General features: G+C 38.6%; 1 protein-coding gene and 1 long non-coding RNA gene across 3 annotated transcripts in view; one reads left to right on the top strand and one right to left on the bottom strand.

Moving 5' to 3' along the window:
* FBXO33 (F-box protein 33) overlaps nucleotides 1-7883 on the bottom strand; it is a 32852-nt gene extending 24969 nt beyond the window's left edge. The window contains exon 1 of one of the 2 annotated variants that reach the window (XM_067737135.1): nucleotides 7020-7883. In XM_067737135.1, the coding sequence (XP_067593236.1) occupies nucleotides 7020-7633 (614 nt within the window). In that variant the 5' untranslated portion in view covers nucleotides 7634-7883. The remainder of the gene's footprint in view (nucleotides 1-7019) is intronic. The other variant, XM_067737134.1, reaches the window with a different exon arrangement.
* Nucleotides 7884-7993: 110 nt separating this feature from the next.
* Nucleotides 7994-20434, top strand: LOC137224262 (uncharacterized). Its single transcript, XR_010943307.1, has 2 exons — nucleotides 7994-8134; nucleotides 20145-20434. It is a non-coding gene; the product is annotated as an uncharacterized lncRNA (long non-coding RNA).
* The last annotated feature ends 1309 nt before the right edge of the window (nucleotides 20435-21743 follow it).

Here is a 21743-nt window from a genome sequence, read left to right as displayed (position 1 = left end):
TTCCCTGGTGGCGCAGTGGTTGAGACTCTGCCTGCCGATGCAGGGGACATGGGTTTGTGCCCTGGTCCGGGAAGATCCCACATGCCGCGGAGCGACTAGGCCCGTGAGCCATGGCCACTGAGCCTGCGCGCCCGGAGCCTGTGCTCCGCAACGGGAGAGGCCACAACAGTGAGAGGCCCACGTACCACAAAAACAAAAACAAAACAAAACAAAAACTAAAAATAGATCTACCATATGATCCAGCAATCTCACTCTTAGGCATATGTCTGGAAAAGTGAAAACTCCAATTTGAAAAGATACAAGCACCCCAATGTTCATAGCAGCACTATTTATAAAAGCCAAGACATGGAAACAACCCAAGTGCCCATCAACAGATGATTGGTTTAAGAAGATGTGGCATACATACACAATGGAATATTACTCATCCATAGAAAAGAATGAAATATTGCCATTTGCAGCAACATGGATGGACCTAGAGAATATCATACTAAGTAATTCAGACAGAGAAAGACAAATATTATATGTTATCACTTACATGTAGAATCTAAAAAATAATACAAATGTATCTATATATAAAACAGAAACAGGGCTTCCCTGGTGGCGCAGTGGTTGAGAGTCCGCCTGCCAATGCAGGGGACACGGGTTCGTGCCCTGGTCCGGGAAGATCCCACATGCCGCGTAGTGGCTGGGCCCGTGAGCCATGGCCGCTGAGCCTACGCGTCCGGAGCCTGTGCTCCGCAACGGGAGAGGCCACAACAGTGAGAGGCCCGCGTACCGCAAAAAAAAACCAAAACAAAACAGAAACAGACTCACAGACATAAAAAACAAACTTATGGTTACCAAAGGGGAAAAGGAGGCGGGGAGGGATAAATTAGGGGTATGGGATTAACAGATACAAACTACTATACATAAAATAGATAGGCAACAAGGATTTACTGTACAGCACAGGGAACTATATTCAATATCTTGTAAAAACCTATAACGGAAAATAATCTGAAAAAATATACAAGTGAATCACTTTGCTGCACACCTGAAACTAACAATATTATAAACCAACTATACTTCAATAAAAAAATTTAAAAAATAAAAAAACACACACCACTTCAATATATATATATAAATTTCATATGATATTGCTTATATAATGGAATCTAAAAAAAAGGGTACAAATGAACTTATCTACAAAACAGATATAGAGGTACAGATGTAGAAAACAAACACATGGTTACCAGGGGATTGGGGGGGGCAGGGATGAGTTGGAAGACTGGGATTGTCACATACACACTACTATATATATTCAGTAAAATAGATAACTAATAAGGACCTACTGTATAGCACAGGGAACTCTACTCAATACTCTGTAATGACCTATATGGGAAAAAGAATCTAAAAAAGAGTGGATATATATATATGTATAACTGATTCACTTTGCTGTATACCTGAAACTAACACAATATTGTAAATCAACTAAACTCCAATAAAAATTTTAAAAGAAATCACTGAAAAGAGATATCTTATTCTCTTTCTAGCGTAAGAATTTCCCTGTGAATCAAACAACCAACACAATTTCTGACAGCCTTTTACAAAAACCTACAACATATAGATTCAATGTGTTAGATTGGACTATTCTTTGAAAACAATATTAACATCCTATGAGCTTAAGAAAGATTCCTCAAGGTCTAACTGCAGAGTGCTGAACACTCTTCATCTTTCTCTGGGATTTCTATTGGACTGTTTAGTACAACTGAGACCCAAAGGCTTCTGATGTCTTGGTCATGAAGACCTTTTCTCTCTTCTGTGGTTCAGAATTGGCAAACTTTATCCGTGGCAGAAACTCTAGTATGTTTCCTTTCATTTCAGAGGATCCAAAATTATTTATTTGATGTAATAAGTAGTATCAGTGTAAAAATGTGAAACACAGCCACCTTAGAGTTAATACAGCTAAGTTTAATTAACTACGGAAAAGGAGAATATATAAGAAATCGGTACTTTAAAAAGATGCACTTAAAACGGTTGAAGTCTTTCTCAATGATGTAAAGGAGCTCACAGAATGCAATTTTTTCCTTTTCTGAACTGAAAAAAGCTAAAATAATCTACATCATTGCATGAAATTCTTTCAGATCACTTCTAATTTTCTTAGTCTATGTTCAATATCAAATGTGTTTACAGTCACATAACACTTTTTGATAACATATTTCCTCCTCTCAGAAACGTTAATGAATGACCACAGCCAAATCAAACAAAGAAAACAAACACTTTAGAGAAGTGCTGTCCAACAGAACTTTCTGCCACGCTGGAAATGCTCTATTCTATGCTGTCCAAAATGGTAGCCACTAGCCACATATGGCTATGGAGCACTTGAAATGTGGCAAGTACAAATAACTGAATCTTTAATTTTATTCAAGTAATTAAAATTTAAATAGCTATACGTGGCTAGTGGCACAGCTTTAGAGATTCCAGAAATCAGTCACGGGCCTATAATAGTATTCCTTATTAGCTTTCTTAAGATCCATTAATTAAAAGTAATTTCCCAGAATTTGCTTTACCAATTCACTTACTCAATTACCATCTAAGAATTATCATCATCCTCAAATCCCAGATGTTATTAAAAAAAGGTTTACTTAAATAAGACTGACATTTAAAATTGTTATTTAACATATTATTAAAAGATAATTTTAACAGTACTAAGGACAACAAAACTGAGTGCGTTTTACAGAGAAATGATGAAAAATATTTGATTCTTCCCTTCCTCTATCTACATCCCAGCAGCAAGTCTTCTTGGCTCTACTTCCAAAATATATTCCAAATCCATTCACTTTTTAAAATCTTCTTTTCCTCCACCATACTCCAGGCTACCATCATCTCTTGCCTAGATTATTGCAACAGCTTCCCTTTAGTCTCCCTGCTTCCTCTCTGTTCATTCTTAAAATTCATTCATTACACAGCAACCAGAGTGATTGTCTTAAAATGCAAATTAGATCACCTTATGCTTGTCCTTAAAAGTTTTTCAATGACTTCTTCTATTCTTAGGATATAGTCCAAACTTTATTCCACAAGCCCACCTAAACAGCACCATTCCTTCCTCCTGCTACATCTTAGAGCTCACTGTCACACCACTTTTCACCCTTCACATGGTCCTGCCATACTTTCTTTCCTAGTGCTCCAACAGGCCCAAAATTTGTCTGGCCTAAGGCGTTGGTGCTGTTTTTTTCTGCTTGGAATGCTATTTTCTCATATCTTCAGATAGGTGACTCTTGTCATTCAGGCTGCAGCTCAAATGTCCTTTTCAGAAGAGGTTTTTCCCTCACCACTCTATCTCATTTTGCCACCTAGTCACTATTACATAGTCCTCTTTTATTTTCAGATTTTCTTTTACTTTCACAACCGAAATAATCTTTGTTTACTTGTTTCTGCCTATCTTTTCCCTCTGGAATGTTGAATCCATGGAAACAGGGAGCTTGTCTTCACTGCTTTGGCACATAGTAAGCTCTCAATATTTGGAGGGAAAAAAACCAGACTTTTTTATAACTATCATCTTAGGTCATAAATAAATTGATCAAACTGGGTGAACTCTTTCAAGGCTGCCTCAGAACTAACACATTAAAATGGAAATAATTTAATCCCTTCATTCAAAAGCTGCTCAACAGCTTCTTTTAACACAAAAAATACTTTACTTTGACAATCTTTTATTGAGTTTTATCTTCCTATCCTCTATCAGTTCTCAGTCATGGTAAGAATGGACCTATAGACTAAAGAGAGCCCTAATTCCTCTCAGCAGCCCTCAGAGGAGATTAGTTTCTTCAGCAGGTTAGTCTCCTTCCTTCTCAATGACCTTGAAGCTGTCCCCATGGAGCCACTTTAAATTTGTCAGTTTTAAGGTAAGGAGTCTGTTGGGTATGGTATCTCTTCTCTAAAGGCAACCATTTCTCGGAGTGCGAGGACGGGTCAGAATCCCAATGTTTTAGTATACATATTCTGTAAATGGGTTTTTTAAAGCAAATAATAAAAGTAAGCTCTCAAAAGTGAAATGTTATTATCACATGTTATTTATTACCCCATGATGGGGAAAAGTATTTCAAGAAAAATAAGGCTCAGGGTTGCTGGAGATAATACCTTCAAAACATTTCCTACCTTCTTAGGTAGTAATATGAAATGTCCAAACAATTTTTAATCTATTTTAAGATGTATTTTTAAATTGCCTTATCAGCTGTTGGGTCTTAGTAGACTGATGTTGAAAAAACAATACAAAGGTAAGACTCTCCGTCACTGCAGGTGCCAAATCAGCAAAACAAATCTAAGAATTATTAATAGACCTTCTACTACTAAGAGGGGATATAGCAGGCAGTCATAAAATTGGTCAATCTAGATACATGTAGTTAGAGTTGTAACAAGAAAATCACCCTTATACAAAATCTCTCTAGCCTGCATCTTTTAAAAAAGTACTGCCCCCCAAATAGTATTTCATCCAAAAAAGGTTCATGCAAAATATTTATATAGTCCAGGAAAGCATAAATCAGATGATGACAATGTACCTATGCCTACTGTTTAAGAATAAGTATTTTTAGTGACTGAGTCTATTAGCTATTATTATCATAAATCTTATTGTCCATGAAGTCTCATTTTTCCTAAGGAGTCTGAAATACAGCATTTTAATAGGCAGTACTCAACTTGACAGGTTAAATCCTAAAAATGCATATTTAAATTTGTTGTTTTGAACTTCTAAGTACAATTTCCTGTAGAACAATTATAGAAGAAACTCAGCCGATTTAACCTCTAATAAGTTGAATGAGTACTTATTTTATTTCTGCTCTTACTGTTGTTGATCAAGAAGGTAGGTATCCTAGCCCCCTGTAGAGAAGTGAGCTCTGAAGGTAGAGGACTGTATTTTACCCTCTGCGAGGTATTTTTGTACCTCTTTGATACTCATCAGTTGTTCCCAACACCTAAGATATTGGTAAGGTGGCTATAGTCACTCTTGAGAGTACGTGTGTATATGAAACCCAGGAATCAAGCAAAACAAAATGCCAATTATCCTCTCAGAACAGTACCCTTGAAAAGTTCCCACAATTCAAGGTTATGGTTTTAGTTCTTTTCTTTAAAGACATGAAAATAACTGAATACAACAAAATAACAGTCTGAATTGTATGAATTGTTTAAAGAAATTCAACACAAGGCCTGGAAACATAAAGCTTGTGACTTGGTAGGTTTCATATCCCCCATTTCTACCTACAAAATGGTAGAAATCATAAAGAAAAACCACTGTAAATTTAACTTGGAAATGTAAAGAACAATGTCAAATGTTGATGTGGTGTACCACTATTTTGCCTATATAACCTATCCATCCAGTTATTAAAACACTTAAAAGGAACCAGGCACTTTGCAAGACTTGTTCTTACTTGGTCAAAAGACACGCATTTTTAGATGGCTGCTCAGAACTGCTATCTGATCTCAAGAAAAATCTAATTGATACTTGCTGAATTCAAACCACACCCCCCACCCCCACATTGGTCTCATCAGTAGTAAGTGCTCCCTGACTGAATCTTTCTAACTTCTAGGTCAGTTGGGCCTCGAGCCATACATTCAACTCTGACAAAGAGTCTCCAACCTGATCAAGACCAACTTACAGCCTTGAACAGCCTCTTTTGCCACATAAAATCAAAGTAATAAAATGAAATGGCTTGGTGTGAAAAGCTGGGGAAATACACAGCCCACTGGAATGATGGAGCCATGCTCCAGATACAACTTGGAGCTATATGCTTATCTCCCACCCTTATGATTCAAACACAGAATTAAGAATATCTATCTATCTATCTCACCTAGCATTAAACCAGGACCTTCACTCCACCCTGTTCAACATAATGTATTTATTGCAAAAGGAAGAACACTGCTCTTAGAGAAAAACAATGCTGTATGACAATGTGCACATCACTTGTTTCAGTTTCCTTTCTATAAAATAGGGATAATAATAGCTGTCCCGACTAACTCACAGGGTCATTGAAAGGATCAAATAAGACAGTGAATGTGAAAGTACTTGCAAACTGCTAAACTATTATTGCTAAGTTGCTCCTTTTTTGAACTTCTGAGCTTTCCTCTACCTCATAGTTTAATTGCAAGGTTGGTTAGAATATCCAGATACAGAAAATCTACATTAATAGGATTTTGGAGAGGGCGGTAGATAAATAACGGAAAATACTGATTAGGACAATGGGCCAGAACATAGGAAGTTAGCCCCAGAATTACAGTAAAGTCTTGATGCAAAACCACTACCGTTAGGGCTTACTCTTTGCAGACACCGGCCAGTTCCCCCAACACACACAAACACCAAGCTGTACTGTGCTACTTTTAGGTGAATCACTGGGGATAAGCTGAGTCTGGAGGTAAAACGGGGAGGGACTTCCAGTCCTGATGATCAGGCTGTTCCCCAATCCCTTTAACAAACACTCCTCCTACTCTTTGTGCCTGGCCTAGTTAATCAAAACTATTCCCGGTAAGAAAATGGCTGTCAAAGATTTTTTGCAAGGAGAGTCTTGTAACTATGAGAAACCAGTAGCATACCTACTCCTTCCTCCACCACAAACTATTCTGAATGGATAGATTCAGAAACAAAAAAAACGGATTATGGTTTGTTTCTCCCAAGACTCACTCTGGGCCTCACCCTCCAAGCTTCAGCTCTCCGATCTGTAAAAAGAAGAATGACGGCGCCTGTCAACTCCATCCTACTGCTACCGAAAGGATGGATGAGACAGTGCCTGGAAGGCGCCAGGAGTGCTGTCTGATAAACACTAAGTCCTTCACTGTTTATAAAGTATTATGAGTCCCATTACGCCCTCCCACCTCAAAGGAACCGCCGGATTAGAACTGACACCCCCAGTCACTGAAAAGAGCAACGAGCAACACTGAAGCGGGCGGGGCGTATCCGCACTGAATCTGTTTCGAGGTGTGAGGAAGGAGGCGACCCTGCGCCCCGGAGAGGAGGAACGGGGAGAGAAGGTTGAACGCAGGGGCCGCGAAGAGCCTACCTGTTGTTCCGGATGCTGACCAGCACGCACAGCACCAGCTCTAAGTAGGTGCGTAGCACTTCCAGCCAACGGGTTGAGAGCTGCAGGGCTTCGACTTCTTCCCCGCCAGTCCTGGTGTCGACGCGGCCTCCATCGCCCGGGCCGCCTCCGCCGCTCAGGTAATTCTCCGCGGCGAATTCAACGCGCAGCTCTCGCACAAACCAGCCGCACTTGCGCATGAGGAATTCAAGCCGTGGCTGCTCCGAGGGCGAGACGCGGAGGCAGATGCGGAGCTGGGGCCAGAGAGCCGGGTAGAAGAGGCACTCGCGCCAGTGAGAACAGGAGGCCGAGGCCCGTAGCCGGTCGGAAGCGGACAGGAAGGAGAAGATGTGCACGATTAGCTCGCTGGGCAGCGACGCGGCGCCTGCCGCTTGTCCGCACAGAGCCATTCGGCCCCGCCGCAGGCTGCCGGTCCTCGGCCGCCCCCGCAGTCCCCGGAGCAGCCCCCGCAGCCGTCGCAGCTGCTGCAGCCGCAGCCGCTGCCGCTGCCGCCGCCACCGCGCCACCCGGGCGGCCCCGGCTCGGGTTCGGGCTCCCGGTGGTCGGGGCTGCGGCACTGACAAGAACAACAACATCAATGACAAGGAAGAAGGGGGCGGAACCGTCGTGGGTCTCGGCGGAACCAAGTGCAGCACAAGTTGCGGAGAGGGGTAATGGCCTCTGCGGGGGTGGCCTCCAGATAGCCAGGCTCTGGCCTCTCAACCTCTACTCATGCGCATCCGAGGCCTGCACACTCAGGAATTTCAAAACCCTCGCTTGGACTGGTTAGGGGCCCGGAAGCGGCAGGATTTATTGTAAGGAAACGGCAGCCCTCCCCGCGCCTGGAGGCGGAGGCAGAGCAGTGGTAGGAGCTGAGTTTGACGTCACCGGTGGTGGGAGGAGCCCTGCGTGACTGGGCGCGACTTCCGGAAGAAGGGAGCGCCAGATTGACGGTAGGGAAGGGAGACGCAGCATGTGATCCCTGACGCAGGCAGGCAGACCGGCGGGGCGGGGCGGGGCGGGGCGGGAAGCGCTGGTGGTGCCGGCGATGGGCGCCCCCTCCCGTCTCACAGAGGCCGCCGAGTTCCGTCAAGTCTGTAAGTCGGTTAACTTGGGCGCTCAGGCGGTGGAGGTGGCGGAACTCGCGTTGGTGCAAGGGCTCGTGACGCTTCTCATTATACGTTTCTATGTTGCTGGGCTGAGGACTCAAGAGCCAGAGTGGTGGCTTGGGTCTTTCTCAGCCGTTCCACCTGCCCGGAGTATTGTTGGGAGTTTCTGAGAGAGAGCCGCTAAGGATGGGGGGCGGGCGCAGTCGCGGGCTTCCCCGGAGGGGCTGGGTCGCGTAGAGGAGAAGCGCGGGGCGGGGCGGCTGGAGGCCGGACGGAGGTCGTGAGTGGACACCCCCCATTCCTTGTTCGGACCTCGAAGTGGACTTGCGCGTACACCTGGTGTGTGGGGAAGGAGTGAGGACAGCGCCACCCTTTGGATTTAGAGGGAGAGGAGAAAAAAAGGCGAATGAGTTAGGTTTGTTGGTTGATAATGGGCCTCTTCTCCGCGGTTTGAGGGAGGCTCCGAGTTCCCGATTTTGAGGCCCTAGGTGTAAAGAAGCTGATTGTTAGGGTAAAGGTTTTCTTTAGCTTGGCGCCCCTAATTTGAGAGAGGGACTTTCGAAAGAGTGTATCTTAACTTCATCGCAACTTGGGAAGTAGTTAACTGATTGTAAGGGTCAGGGAAGTCAGAAAAGGAGTAAGTGATTTTATGTAATAATTGAGGATTGCTTCAGTGAGGCTGCCGCTTCAAAGCCTTAACTATGATCTTGGAACAGCCTAGTTTTCTAGTGATTAACTCCAATAAGCTGTTCTACTAGATATTTTTAGCTCTTTGAAGGCAAAACTCTCCATTCATGTTGCTTTGATGACTTTTGGTGTCTTGCACATACCACGTTGCCAGTGATGTGTTATCTTCATTTTGGTACCAGTAGAAAAAAAAAGAAAAAAGCTAGCCTTCATGGTAGCTCACTTCTCTGAACCTCTTGTCTGCAAGAGATTCTTCTATGTAATTATTATTATATTTTTATGAATGAGCACTAATAGAAACAGCAGTGAATTAGGAAGTTGAGACTTGGATTTAAATTTTTTATATTTTAAACTCATGAAATATTTTGAAGTGAACCATGGACATTTGGATCTCCCACTTATAAGTACTTCAGTATGCATCTCTAAAAGCATATTACTATAACAAAAATAATATTATTACACTTAAATAACTTCTGTTATCTAATAACCCATCTTCAAATTTATCTAGTTATCTCCCAAATGTTCTTTATAGCTGTTTTGTCCAAACCAGGATCCGATTAAGGACCACACTTGTTTTTGTTTGTATTTCAAGTCTCTTTTAATCTAGAATAGTCACCGCCCAACACACAGTTTTTTCTTTTTTTTTGTCTCTCTCATTAGCTAAAGAGAGGAGGCTTATTGTCCTGTAGAATATCTCCCTTTTTGTAATTGTTTGACTACTTTCTCTTGGTGTTTAGCTTACTATTCTAGTACCTGAATTTCTAATAAACCGGGACATTAATGCTAAAGGCTTGATTAGGTTAATTTTGATCTTCCTCCATATAAAGTTCTGTGTTTTGTTAAACCTTAAAACAAAATCTATGAAAAAAAAAAAAAAACAAAATCTATGAGATGTTATTTTTTACAAATGTCCAACTTCTCCATCAACCATTCACTTAATGGCCTTAACAATAATTGATAATTCTTGCCTGAATCTTAATTGTATTATGGGTTCCAAAACGATAATTTCTAATTCTTTCATTCCATTTACATTTATTAATTTGCATTCTTCTGTATAGGAGAAGCTTTCTTTCACAAACTGGCAACATTTAGTTACCCTGAAATACAGCTCCTATTGAAAAGGCAGAAAAAATGCTGAATTCTTTTTCTTTTATTACCAGTTTTGAAAGTAAGTTATATGGCTTCAAAGAGTGACAAACGAGTTTTTCTAGCTTTTATTTTTTCTGAACATCACATTCTCATAACATTTTTGTTATGTTTTAATCAATCATTCTTTTCAGTTCTCAGATTTTGATACTTCTAGAACTCTTCACAAAGAAATCTATGTAATTATTATTATAATTTAAAAAAAATTCCTTGAGCATTTTTAGTAGAGGTAACACTGGACTGGGTGGGAACGTGAGGCTGGATTTTGGTCTTTTTTCTTTTTTACTTTTGTCGTGATCTAGCTGGGTGACATTAAAACAAGTTGCTTAACCCTTTGAGGCCTCACTTTCTTCATCTGTATAAGTAGAGAGTTTTGGCAAGGTTCCCTGCAACTCTGATATTCTCTGACTTTTTTAAAAAAAACTATTTTACTGAGATATATAATTCATTCATTTCAAGTATACACCTTAACAATTTAGTAATTTTATCAAATGATACAACCAACACTGTAAATCGGTTTTAGAACATTTTCATCCCTTTAATAAGATTCCACATACCCATTTACAGCTAATCCTCACTTCTTCCTCCAGGCAGCCACTAATGCACTTTCCATCTCTATAAATTTGCCTTTTCTGAACATTTGATATAAATGGAATCATACAATATATGATCTCTTGTGTCTGGCTTTTTTCACTTAGCATAATATTTTTGAGGTTCATCCATGATGTAGCATGTGTCATTAATTCATTCCTTTTTATTGCTGAATAGAATTTTATTTTATTTATTTATTTTTGGTCTATTTACCAGTTGATTAACATTTATTATTATTATTTTTTTGGCCGTGCTTAGTTCCCTGATCAGGGATTGAACCGAGGCCCTGGCAATGAAAGTGCAAGTCCTAACCACTGGACCACCAGGGAATTCCCTGATTAACATTTAGGTTTCTAGTTTTTGGCTATTATGAATACCATTTCTGTAAATATTTATGTCCAAGTCTTTTGTGAACATATGTTTTCATTTCTCTTGGGTAGATACCTAGAAGTGAAAATGATAGGTTGCTTGATAGTTCTATGTGTAACTTTTGGAGAAACTTCCAAACTGTTTTCTAAAGTGATTGTATTATTTTCCAGTCCTAACAGCAATGTATGAAGGTTCCTAGTCTCTGACTCTTTGATGATTTGGAGATTTTCTCTGATTGATTTGAGACCGATAGTTTTCCTTATTCTTAGTGTTTTACTAGCAACAAACTACCTTCTCCTTGGATACCATTAATAATTAATCTTTAAGTATTAGGAGTAGTTCCTAAAGGAAATAAAAATACAGATAGTCTCCAAAGTAGATGGTTCTACTTATGACTTTTCAACTTTACAGTGGTGCAAAAGCAATATGCATTCAGTGGAAACCATACTTAGAATTTTGATCTTTTCCCGAGCTAGTGATACGTGGTAAGATACTCTCTCATGATGCTGAGGAGTGGCAGTGAGCCACAGCTCCCAGTTGTCCCCATGATACTGAGGGTAAACAACCAATAGACTAAAAAACTGTTCTGTTTTTCACTTCAGAACAGTATACAATAAATTAAATGAGCTATTCAACACTTTATTATAAAAGAGGCTTTGTGTTAGATGATTAGCCAACTGTAGACTAATGTGTTCTGAGTGTGTTTAAGGTAGGTTAGGCTAAGCTATGATGTTTGGTAGGTTAGGTGTATTAAATGCATTTTTGACATTTTCAATTTATGATGGATTTACTGGAACATAACCTCATTATAAGTCAGGAAGGACCTCTATATCAATCTGCTATAAAATAAAATTAAGCTTCTCAGTGTTGTTTTTGAATTTTTAAAACTTCATTTAATTTTCATATTAAATGAAGGATGGTAGGAATACTGCTATTAATAACAATGAGCTAAGACATGAATTAATAAGTTATGATCTTGCTCAGTTACAGTTAAAACACAGTACATTTCAATGATGGCATACAATTTGTTTTATTAAGCCAACATCTTTAATATTATTCCATTAAGTACTTATTGAGTATGTATATTCTTAGCATGTTAAGTGAGTTAGGTTATTTCTCTTGACGTTTATTATACTATGTAAATTATAAATTATTTTTGGTAAACTTTTTGATAAAGTAACAAAATTGACTTCTTTAAAGGACAGAATGAAATCACATTTTGTGAAGTTATAATGTCTGAGCTATGATTCAAAGTGTGGGAGGAAGTACTGACGTTATGAAGCCCATAAGTACTCAGTAGTACTAAGCTTCTGGTTCCAAAAGTGGCATATTGTCACTATAGCAACTACCCATGCTTATTTGGATTTGAAACCCAGGCAACAAATGGTGGATAAGAGTATAACATCAAGACAGATATGTACCCTGGTGGGTTGATATGCGTGCCTGTTGATGGTCAAGTGTTCGTTCCGTTTTTCTTGTTATGTTTATTATGATTGATTTTTTTTATAGAGATACCTTAATTCCTGTTAATGTATTTTTCTGGAGAGAAATTAAACATTCAATATTCTTATGTTCTTCCTTTTCTAACATACTAAGCTTAGTGCTTTTTCCAGTTTGGTTATTAGGATATTAAATATATTTTTACTGTAGCTTTCTCTCCATTGCCAAACAATAGTTATAAAAATATAACTTTTATTATGCTGAATCACTTGACATTTCATAACAGAAAAAACCTGTGATACAGATTTTATTTTAGCTACATCATGAAAAGATGTTCAAGGCTACCAATAGACATGCAAACTGCCTAAATTCAAACATTTTTTGAAAGAATGTTTTTTTTTTTCTGAGCAGGGTGTGGGTTTCAGACGCTTTCGGCAGGTAGAGATGATGTCCTTCCAATTATCTATTATCTGCACCCATAAAGTTACTTAGAGGCACAGGAGCCTCCTGGAAGAATAGAACTGGGAACTTGATTCTTTCTCTCCACCCTTGTCTGACAGATTGGAATGGTTCCTAGTGAGGTCATATTACAGGAAAAAGAAATGAAGGATTGAAAGGCATTTGTCTTTAGGGTAGGGAAAGTCTGCACTGGTGAGCTGGATGCAGGACAAAGGACCAAGTCTGTTGTTTCTTTTTTCCTAGTTGCACCATGTTGTTGATGTTAGAACTGATCTTAAGCAAGCCACTCACAAGTTGGTTGTGCAAATTTGTGAACTGGAGGATCTATATCAATAAAGCAGGGATTGATAGCTCATATCCTAAAGGAGACAGGAGCAATAAGAGAAGAATTGGGTCCTAAGCAATATGATAGGTAGTGGGGAGGACTGCGGCTTACCAGAGGATGCTTTTCCCAGTGGGAAACTGGGCTCTGTTTCCAGATTTCCTAGTTTTTCAAGAGAAACTAAAATACTAATTTTTTAAAAGATGAAATGTCCTGATTGCTAGCTTTCACATTAAAAATATTCCGTGGGCAAACAAAACCAGATTCAAACAAAACTAGATTAGTCTGCAGGATGCCTGGTTACAACTTTTTAACCAAAGAGCTCTCATACATGTGGGCTGGGGCCACTTTGTGTTCCAAGAACTAGGCCTGCTAGCTAATTCCTGTGTTTTAAGTCCACTCCCAGAGCTATTTTTTTCATTTATTCCTTTCAGAGTTTAAAGAAAAAGAAAGAAAAAGAGGTTTAACTTGAATGTCTATTTTATAGCATTACTGTTTTCTTGCCTTTTATTCAAGAGGATGGGTATTTTTAGGGGTACCTTTTATTATTAAAAACTGAATATCACTATCTTTAATGCAGCTGATACAGCCAATAGTGTTCCTTGACTTCTGGTCAAAATCAGTAATTGGCTGATTTTAATGATCTTTGTTTGAGTTGTACAGCTTATATTACATATAGGCAGTATCCCACAGTGGGGCTCATAGGACTGTTACTCCAAGGATACTGTCTCTAAGCAGTCACTTTAACTGGATTCCTTTAGTTTCTTAACTAGCTTAAGTAATGAGGGGATTTTTTTTTCTTTTTTCCTGGTTACTTTAGGGAGTTTTGAGGACATCCATACACATGCATTAGAGCATACCTGATCCTCACAGGGACTACATGGGGAACTAAAAACAGGAACTAATTGTTCCATAGTCTGTCTCTCCTTTTCAGTAGGCTTCCTTTGCTTTTTCATTTTGCATAGGGCCCAACTGCTGGCCCTTACTAGTCTACATGGTCTTCTAGTTCAAGTATCCAGTATCATTTGTAAATTTGTTCTTTGTCTCCTGTTGAAATTCTTGTGAGGATCTGACTGGGTTATTTTTGGGAGATAGGCAACAAAAAAAGTTGATGGTATTCCTGTTGATTGGCTGCTTTAAGGTAAAGAGTCCTGCCCTAGTCCAATTAGCTGAATTTGGGAGAATGGAGTAATGTGCTGAATGCTTTGGACAGATGGATGTAGGGATTTGGATGAAGAGAGGAAGGAGCTTTGTTCCGAACAGGGTGTGAGCCAGAGACCACTCTGAAATCTATCTACTAGATACCATGGCTCAGTAACTTTTTATCCAGAGATGCCTAGAGCTCTGTATAGAACAAAAATGGCCTAAGCTGTCAATTGATCTTTTAAATAGTTGAATAGTGTTCAGGCAGTCTGTTTGGCTTCCCTTACTCCTGGAGTACTCATCAGACTTCCAGGTTATCCTAGTTGAATAGCCATGAGACTGTCATGAAGAGATATATTCTTCATGGTCAATTACCACAATGTTCTAATTGCAGAATTTAATATTTAATCCTTTGGAAAAATCTTTTAAGCCTTTTAAGTGCCAAAAAGGTGAAATGAAGTGAATATTTTCATACAGCAAACATTAATTGGAGTGTTGCTTTGCTCTAGGGCAAGAAAGTTTCACTTGATATGCCAACTCTAAACAGTTTTCGAGGCTAAGTAGTACTGTGTTGGGAAGGATTTTGGAATTTGAGATTGTTCTCTTGTTCTGCTGGGAAGAGTGCCATGTTTGATTTGTGATGTCTGCTGTGGTTGGAAAGAATTGTTGACCTGAATGACCTGTATTTTCTATCTGTAGTCTGTAATTATTGTTTAAATAATATATTAGTGTTTGCTTTCTACCTTCATTTTGTTGTACCTATATACTTTTCAATGGGTAGTATTCATATCAATTCCTTATATTGTGAGTAACAGCAGATAACTCAAGTTTTATAAGTAAGTTTTTCCATATTAAGAATTTTTTAAAGCCAAAGTGATGTTAAGTAAATTTCTAAATATTAAAATTTATCAGCTCCTGACTGCATTCTCTAAGAATGTGAACTACTTCACTTATATTGAATATTAAGGGGGAACTCATATGCTTTTGCCCCACAAGGAAAATATAACAAAATTTCCCTTCACTTGAAGGATACAGGGTTTTTTTTCCCATGGTATTCAGTTTATATACAGGAATATTCTCTCTAAAATCTAGCCTTTAAGCAAGAAGCATCTAGTAGAAATTCATTACTTTTTTTTCTTAGAGTATTACATGAACATGGCAGCAAAAAAATGTAGTACAAAAGTACTTTTGATGAAAAGCAACAGTTTTTCATTCCTTGCCTCCCATTGTTAGGCCTGCCCCCAGAAACAAACATTTGAACTATTTTGTTGTTTGTTCTTTAGGTAACTTTAAATTATATGCTTTTACCTACACTCCTTGATTGATTAAACACTATTTCCTTCCTTTTATAAAAGATGAAGATTTAATTCAGTTACTTCCCCTTCCTTCCCCCAAATTCCTACCAATATTTGATAGTTAGTTGTAATTTTACGTTTTTCTCTTGGGGTGTGTGTGTGTGTATTTATTGATGTAACATTGGTTTATAACATTACATAAATCTCATGTGTGCAGCATTATAATTTGTCGACTTTATGCACAACAAAGTGCTTACCACCGAAAGTCTGGTTTCTATCCATCACCATACACTTGATCCTCTTTATCCATTTTGTCTCCCCACCACCGCTTACCTCTGGTAACCACCAGTCTGTTCTCTGTATCTATGTGTGTGTGCTTTTTGTTTTGTTTGTTATTTTTAAAATATTCCACATGTGAGTGGAATCATACAGTATTTGTCTTTCTCTGACTGACCTGTTCACTTGGCACAATACCCTCAGGTTCCATCCATGTTGTACCAGATGGCAAAATTTAATCTTTTTTTATGTATTGGTTCTTATATTAATCAGCTTTTACTGCATAGCAGTCACAATCTTCTGTGTACAAGACAGTGGATTATGACAGATTAGGTAACTTTCAGCAGATGTTTACTCCTTGGTCTTGCGACTTGCTTTGGCCAGAAGACCTTGGGCAGAAGTGACAGTATACCAGTTTTGAGCCTAGGCCTTAAGAGGTATTAAATGTTTCTACTTGGCACTCTGGGAGTTTCCAATCTTTGCATAATAAAACAGGTCCCAGGCATCTGCTGGCCACTGTAGAGCCCCAGATGGAGAAACATAGAAAAGATGTCAACTTGACCTACAGCCTGAAACAGAGATGCCCCAATTGACCTAAAGAACTTATTTCTAAGTGAGAAATATATGCTTATTTTTCATATGTTACTGAGATTTTTGTGTTTGCTTGTTTTGCAGGAAAAGGTTGATCAATTTAAAAATGGGTACCTAGGAGTGGGGTGCTGCTATAATGAAAACTAAAAATGCATGCCCATTGGCTTTGGAACTGGGTGGTGGTTAGCAAGGAAACTATTATAGGAGGCTGGAGAAATGGCTGTGTTATGTAGTAGCAAAATGTTTGATAAAACTTGTCTGTGGTAACATGGAAGACAGTTTAATTAAGTTGCAGTATTTGGCAAGGAACTTTCAAGATGAAAGCATGAGCTAGTTGCTGTTAGCTGCATAGGATAAGGTACTACAAGCATAATTCAATCTACCACATCTGATCTCTTGGTGATAATCATTCATGTCCCTTTTGTTCCAATGACGTAGTTCTTCATCTTCATATGTATGTGTGATGGAACATGCCAGCTGCCAGGCTTTCCTTTAGCGTGGGTGGATAGCCGACTATCAGGCTGCTGGTCTTCCAAATGCCACAAAGAGGAAGGCCTGGCTCTGGGTCACTAAAACCATAGCTTAAAGTTAATTTTTCTGGTGATGTTTTCCCCTCCCTCTCTTTCTTATTTCCTTTTTAAAAAGGGGCTATAATTAATAAGGATGCTATTTGCTGAAACCAGTAAACCTGAAAATTTCAATGGCTAAACAAAATAGCATTTTTTTTTTTACTTCTTTATTAGTCCAATGAAGGTCTTCCTCTCAGCAGGCAACTTTCCTTCGTGGGATTTAGTGCACTGAATTTCTTCTGTCTTATGATTCTGCCATCCTTAAAATTCCTTGTGATTCTCTGTCTCCTCCTAGCGGAAGGGGAAGAGAGCAGAGAAGGCACTTCTTAATTGCCTTGGCAGGGAAATGACACATTACTTTTATTTACATTCCATTGGCTAAAACTAGTCATATGGTCGTGCCTAGATACAAGAGGGGTCTAAGAAATGATGTTTTTGGCTAAGTAGTTATTTCTTAGGGACAACTCTATGTTATAGGAGGAAGTGTATGAATTTTGGTCGACATTTGGCCATTTTTGCCACAAAGGAGAGTTACCCTCTTGTTGTTTTTGGCTGGGGGTAAATATTAGGCTCCTTGTGTGCTTTGTGAGCAGAGGTGGAAGAGGAAGGTAGACATGGAATATTTGACTTGGTACAGTTTTTCTATATTCAGATCTTCAGTTCATCTCTGTCCTTAGCTACTTCCTTTCTTAATGCCCCTTTAAGACAGTTCCTCAGGTATCCCTGAGCCTAGGGTTCCAGTGGGCAGATCAGCTTTCATCTCAATTGCACCTTCCTCCTAGTGTAGTCTGTTCTGTTTAAGTTGTCAATACACTTCTATTTTTGTCTTTCAGAAATTTGTTGAAATCTCTTGCTGGCCAATGATCAGCTCTTTCCAAGCTGAGTTTTCTTCACTGTTATACAGGCCTAAGTATCTGTACATTGTTTTTTGTTTAAGTTTTAGGAGTCAGTTGAAATAAATATAGAATATCTTCAGTTAGTACCTCTAACAGAATTTCAATTATTTTTTAATACCTGCTGCTTAATGAAGATGCTTTACTGTCTACCATGTGCCGAGCACTTTCTCCAGGCTCTGGAGGACATGTAAAAAGGTATAATATATGATCCCTGTAAGTGTAGAGTCCACACTCACTCTGTCCCAACTTTGATTCTACTACCAGCTTACTTTTTCAGACAACTGATTCTATCATGGTACTTCTTTAGAAATGTTTGGTGCTTTTTCCTTGCTCATCTTTCCCTCTGTAAACCCTCCCTGGTTTTCAATTCCCTCTCTTAACAGTACATGCCCCTCAAGTGAGAACTGTTCAGTTCATTGTGTCATCAACATGCCATGTCATTTCTCACCTCTGTGCCTTTGTACATGTAGTCTCTGCTTTCTGGAGTTACTGTCCCTTTCGTATCTGAGTCCTGCTTAGATACAAATGCTGAATTCAAATTTCACTTTTTTTTCTAAATAAATATTCATTGATTGAAGCTTTAAGTCGTTTAGACCAGTGCTATTCAAAGTGCAGTCTGTTCTTTTCCCATTTAGGTTATTACCTAAATTGAGCAGAATAATGGAATCACTTTGCCATACACCTGAAACTAACACAACACTGTTAATCAACTATGCTCCAATATAAAATAAAAATTTAAAAACAAACAAAAAAACCAAAGTGCAGTCTGCAGACTGATACTGGAGCATGAACTGTTACCACTATGCTGGAATATAAGTACGGAAATTGAGAATAAGCTTTAGAAACTTTTATAGAAATTTGACAGAGAAATTATATGTCTGTCAAATTTATAATAAAATTTGGTTTCTATTTTACATGTTTAAAAAAATTCTGGTAATTCATTTAAATTTCATTTTATAAAGGGCTCTGTCCACAAAGGATTAGAAAATTAAAAAAAAAAGACATCTCACCACAGTTCAAGAAGCACTTGTTTGTTTGTTTATTTATTTATTTAAGCCGTACCTCGTGGCTTGCGGGATCTTAGTTCCCCAACCAGGGATTGAACCCAGGCCACAGCAGTGAGAGTGCTGAGTCCTAACCACTGGACAACCAGGGAACTTCCAAGAAGCACTAATTTAGACTACAAAGCATATGAGTATTTAGCAGTGAAGAGATCAGTATGTTTTGGACCAGCTCCACAACAAGAGAAGCCACCGCAGTGAGAAGCCCGCGCACTGCAACGAAGGGTAGCCCCCACTCGCCGCAACTAGAGAAGAGCCCTCGCGCAGCAATGAAGACCCAATGCAGCCAAAAATAAATAAATAAATAAAATTAAAAAAAAAATTAAGTCCACAGAGAGCTGACCAGTTATCAGAGCATTTATTTGGTAACTGCTTGGGCTACTGCATGATGAAGACCTTTCATTCCCATATGTCTGTTGCTGATTTTCCATGGGACTAGTAGTAGTGAGTACATTTTACATTTTGCCTGTTTGAAACATTTCTTTTTAATTTAGCCTTTATGGTTGGCTTATTGATACTTTAGTTGTTGCTGAATTTATTGTAGATTTAATATGAATAAGTAAATAAGTAAAATATAAACTAAAAGAATAATAGATAATTGATAAAAATTATTTAAATTTTAAATTATTTTTAAAGTCTAAACAATATAAATTTATTTTCTCACAGTTCTGGAAGCTAGAAGTCTCAGATAAAGGTGTCTGCAGACTTGATTCCTTCTGAAGCATCTCTCCTTGGATTGTAGATGTCCTTCTTCTCACTCCTTCTTCACATGGTCTTTCCTCTCTGTGGCTGTGTCCTGATTGCCTCTTTTTATAGAGACATCAGTCATACTGGATTGGGGCCACCTTAATGACCTCATTTAACCATAATCACCTATATAATGTCTCCTGTCTTCAAATATATATAGTCACATTCTGAGGTACTGGGGGTTAGAATTTCAGTATATGAAATTTGGGGGAAACAGTTCTGCCCATGAAAAGGGGGAATTTGAGGCTAGTTTTTCTTATAGTTTTAATCACTCAGAATCCTAAGGTGGTGGGTTTGGAACTCACAGCTTCGGTAGGGGAATTTGTGCTTATTCTTTTGGTAGAAATTGCTGCATCTGAAGAGAAGCTTTAGTATCTTACTTGACTCTGGTCTCATTATATTTCAGGACTACCATGAAGATGCATTGAAAATTCTGCTACACTGGAGGAGTGAAGTATCCCATTCAGTTGGTGATCTTCCTGTCATGGAAGTTGCTTGCCAGCTCTAAGTTTGAGTGAACACAGTAAACACAATGGTGAAAATATCAATTAAAAAATATCAATTAAAGAAACCACTCTCCATACTATGTATGTCTGTTTCCCTATGTATTCTGAACTCGCTCATAGCTACCTACACATAGTTGTCTGTAGCTTCGGTTTTGCCAAACTATTAAAATCATCTATTTTTTCTACTGTTCTACTTTGACTTTGCCTTCAGCTCTTGCTCCTCAAGATTGAGATATGAAAGGATCCTTCTGTCTTTTACCACACAATTCCTTTGTCAGGAATTTCATGATTTCCTCCAAGTTTGCAGTTAGGTGTTTGACTTTATTCCCTAATTTTAACACTGACTGTTTTTCATTTTATCTTTTCCTACTTTTGTAATTTGGGTTGGTTCTTTTAAAATATTTACTTATTATTTTTTTGTTGAAGTATAGTTGAATACAATATTATCTTAGTTTTTAGTGTAAACATACTGATTTGACATTTATATACATTATGAATTGATCACCACTATAAGTTTATTAACCAAATGTCACCATACAAATGTATTACAATATTATTGACTATATTCCCTGTGCTGAACATTACGTCTTGGTTACTCATTTATTTTATAAATGGAGGTCTGTACCTCTTAATCCCCTTCACCTATTTTACCTAACCCCCACCTACTTCCCCTCTGGTGTCCTCCAGTTTGTTTTCTGTATCTATGCCTCTGTTTCTGTTTTGTTTTGTTCATTTGGTTTGTTTTTAGATTCCATATATAAGTGAAATCATGTGGTATTTGTGTTTCTCTGACTTATTTCACTTAGCATAATACTCTGTAGGTCCATCCATGTTATGGGGGCTTGTCTTCCCAGTTCTGGTCCCCCAGGCTGGGGAGCCTGGCATGGGACTCAGACCCCTTACTCCTCAGGGGGAATGCCTGCAGTTGTGATATCCCTCCTAGTTGTGGGTCGCTGCACTGGGGTGTGGGTTCTCTGCCCCTGCTACCCATCTTGATGTGGCCTTTTCTTTATATCCTTAGTTGTAGAAAATCTGTTCTGCTAGTCTTTAGACACTTTCAGAGATAGTTGTTCTATGTGTAGTTCTATGTGTGTCCATGGGAGGAGGTGAGCTTGGGATCTTCCTGTTCTGTCTGCCATCTTGATCTAGATCCAATCTGATAAAAATTATTTTAAATTAAAAAAACTTGTTTTTATCTTGTTCTCTATTTTCCTTTGTCAGTTTTATCTTAGATTAAAGCTTTTCTTCCTTCTGAATTACAGTCATTAATTTAGAGATCTGGGATTAAAAAGAATATTGAGGTAAACATTGCTCCTGAAGAATTAACATTTAGCTTATAAAACAAAATATGAGCTGAACTAGTTTTTTTATTATAGTAAAATATACATAACATAAAATTTACCATTTTAAGCATACAGTTCAGTGGCGTTAAATATATTCACATTATTGTGCGACTGTTAACCACCATCCATCTCCAGAACTTTTTCATTTTTTCAAAC

This window comes from Pseudorca crassidens, chromosome 1 (assembly GCF_039906515.1).
Source record: "Pseudorca crassidens isolate mPseCra1 chromosome 1, mPseCra1.hap1, whole genome shotgun sequence".
NCBI classification, from domain to species: domain Eukaryota; kingdom Metazoa; phylum Chordata; class Mammalia; order Artiodactyla; family Delphinidae; genus Pseudorca; species Pseudorca crassidens.
This window is presented reverse-complemented; position numbering and strand designations above follow the sequence as displayed.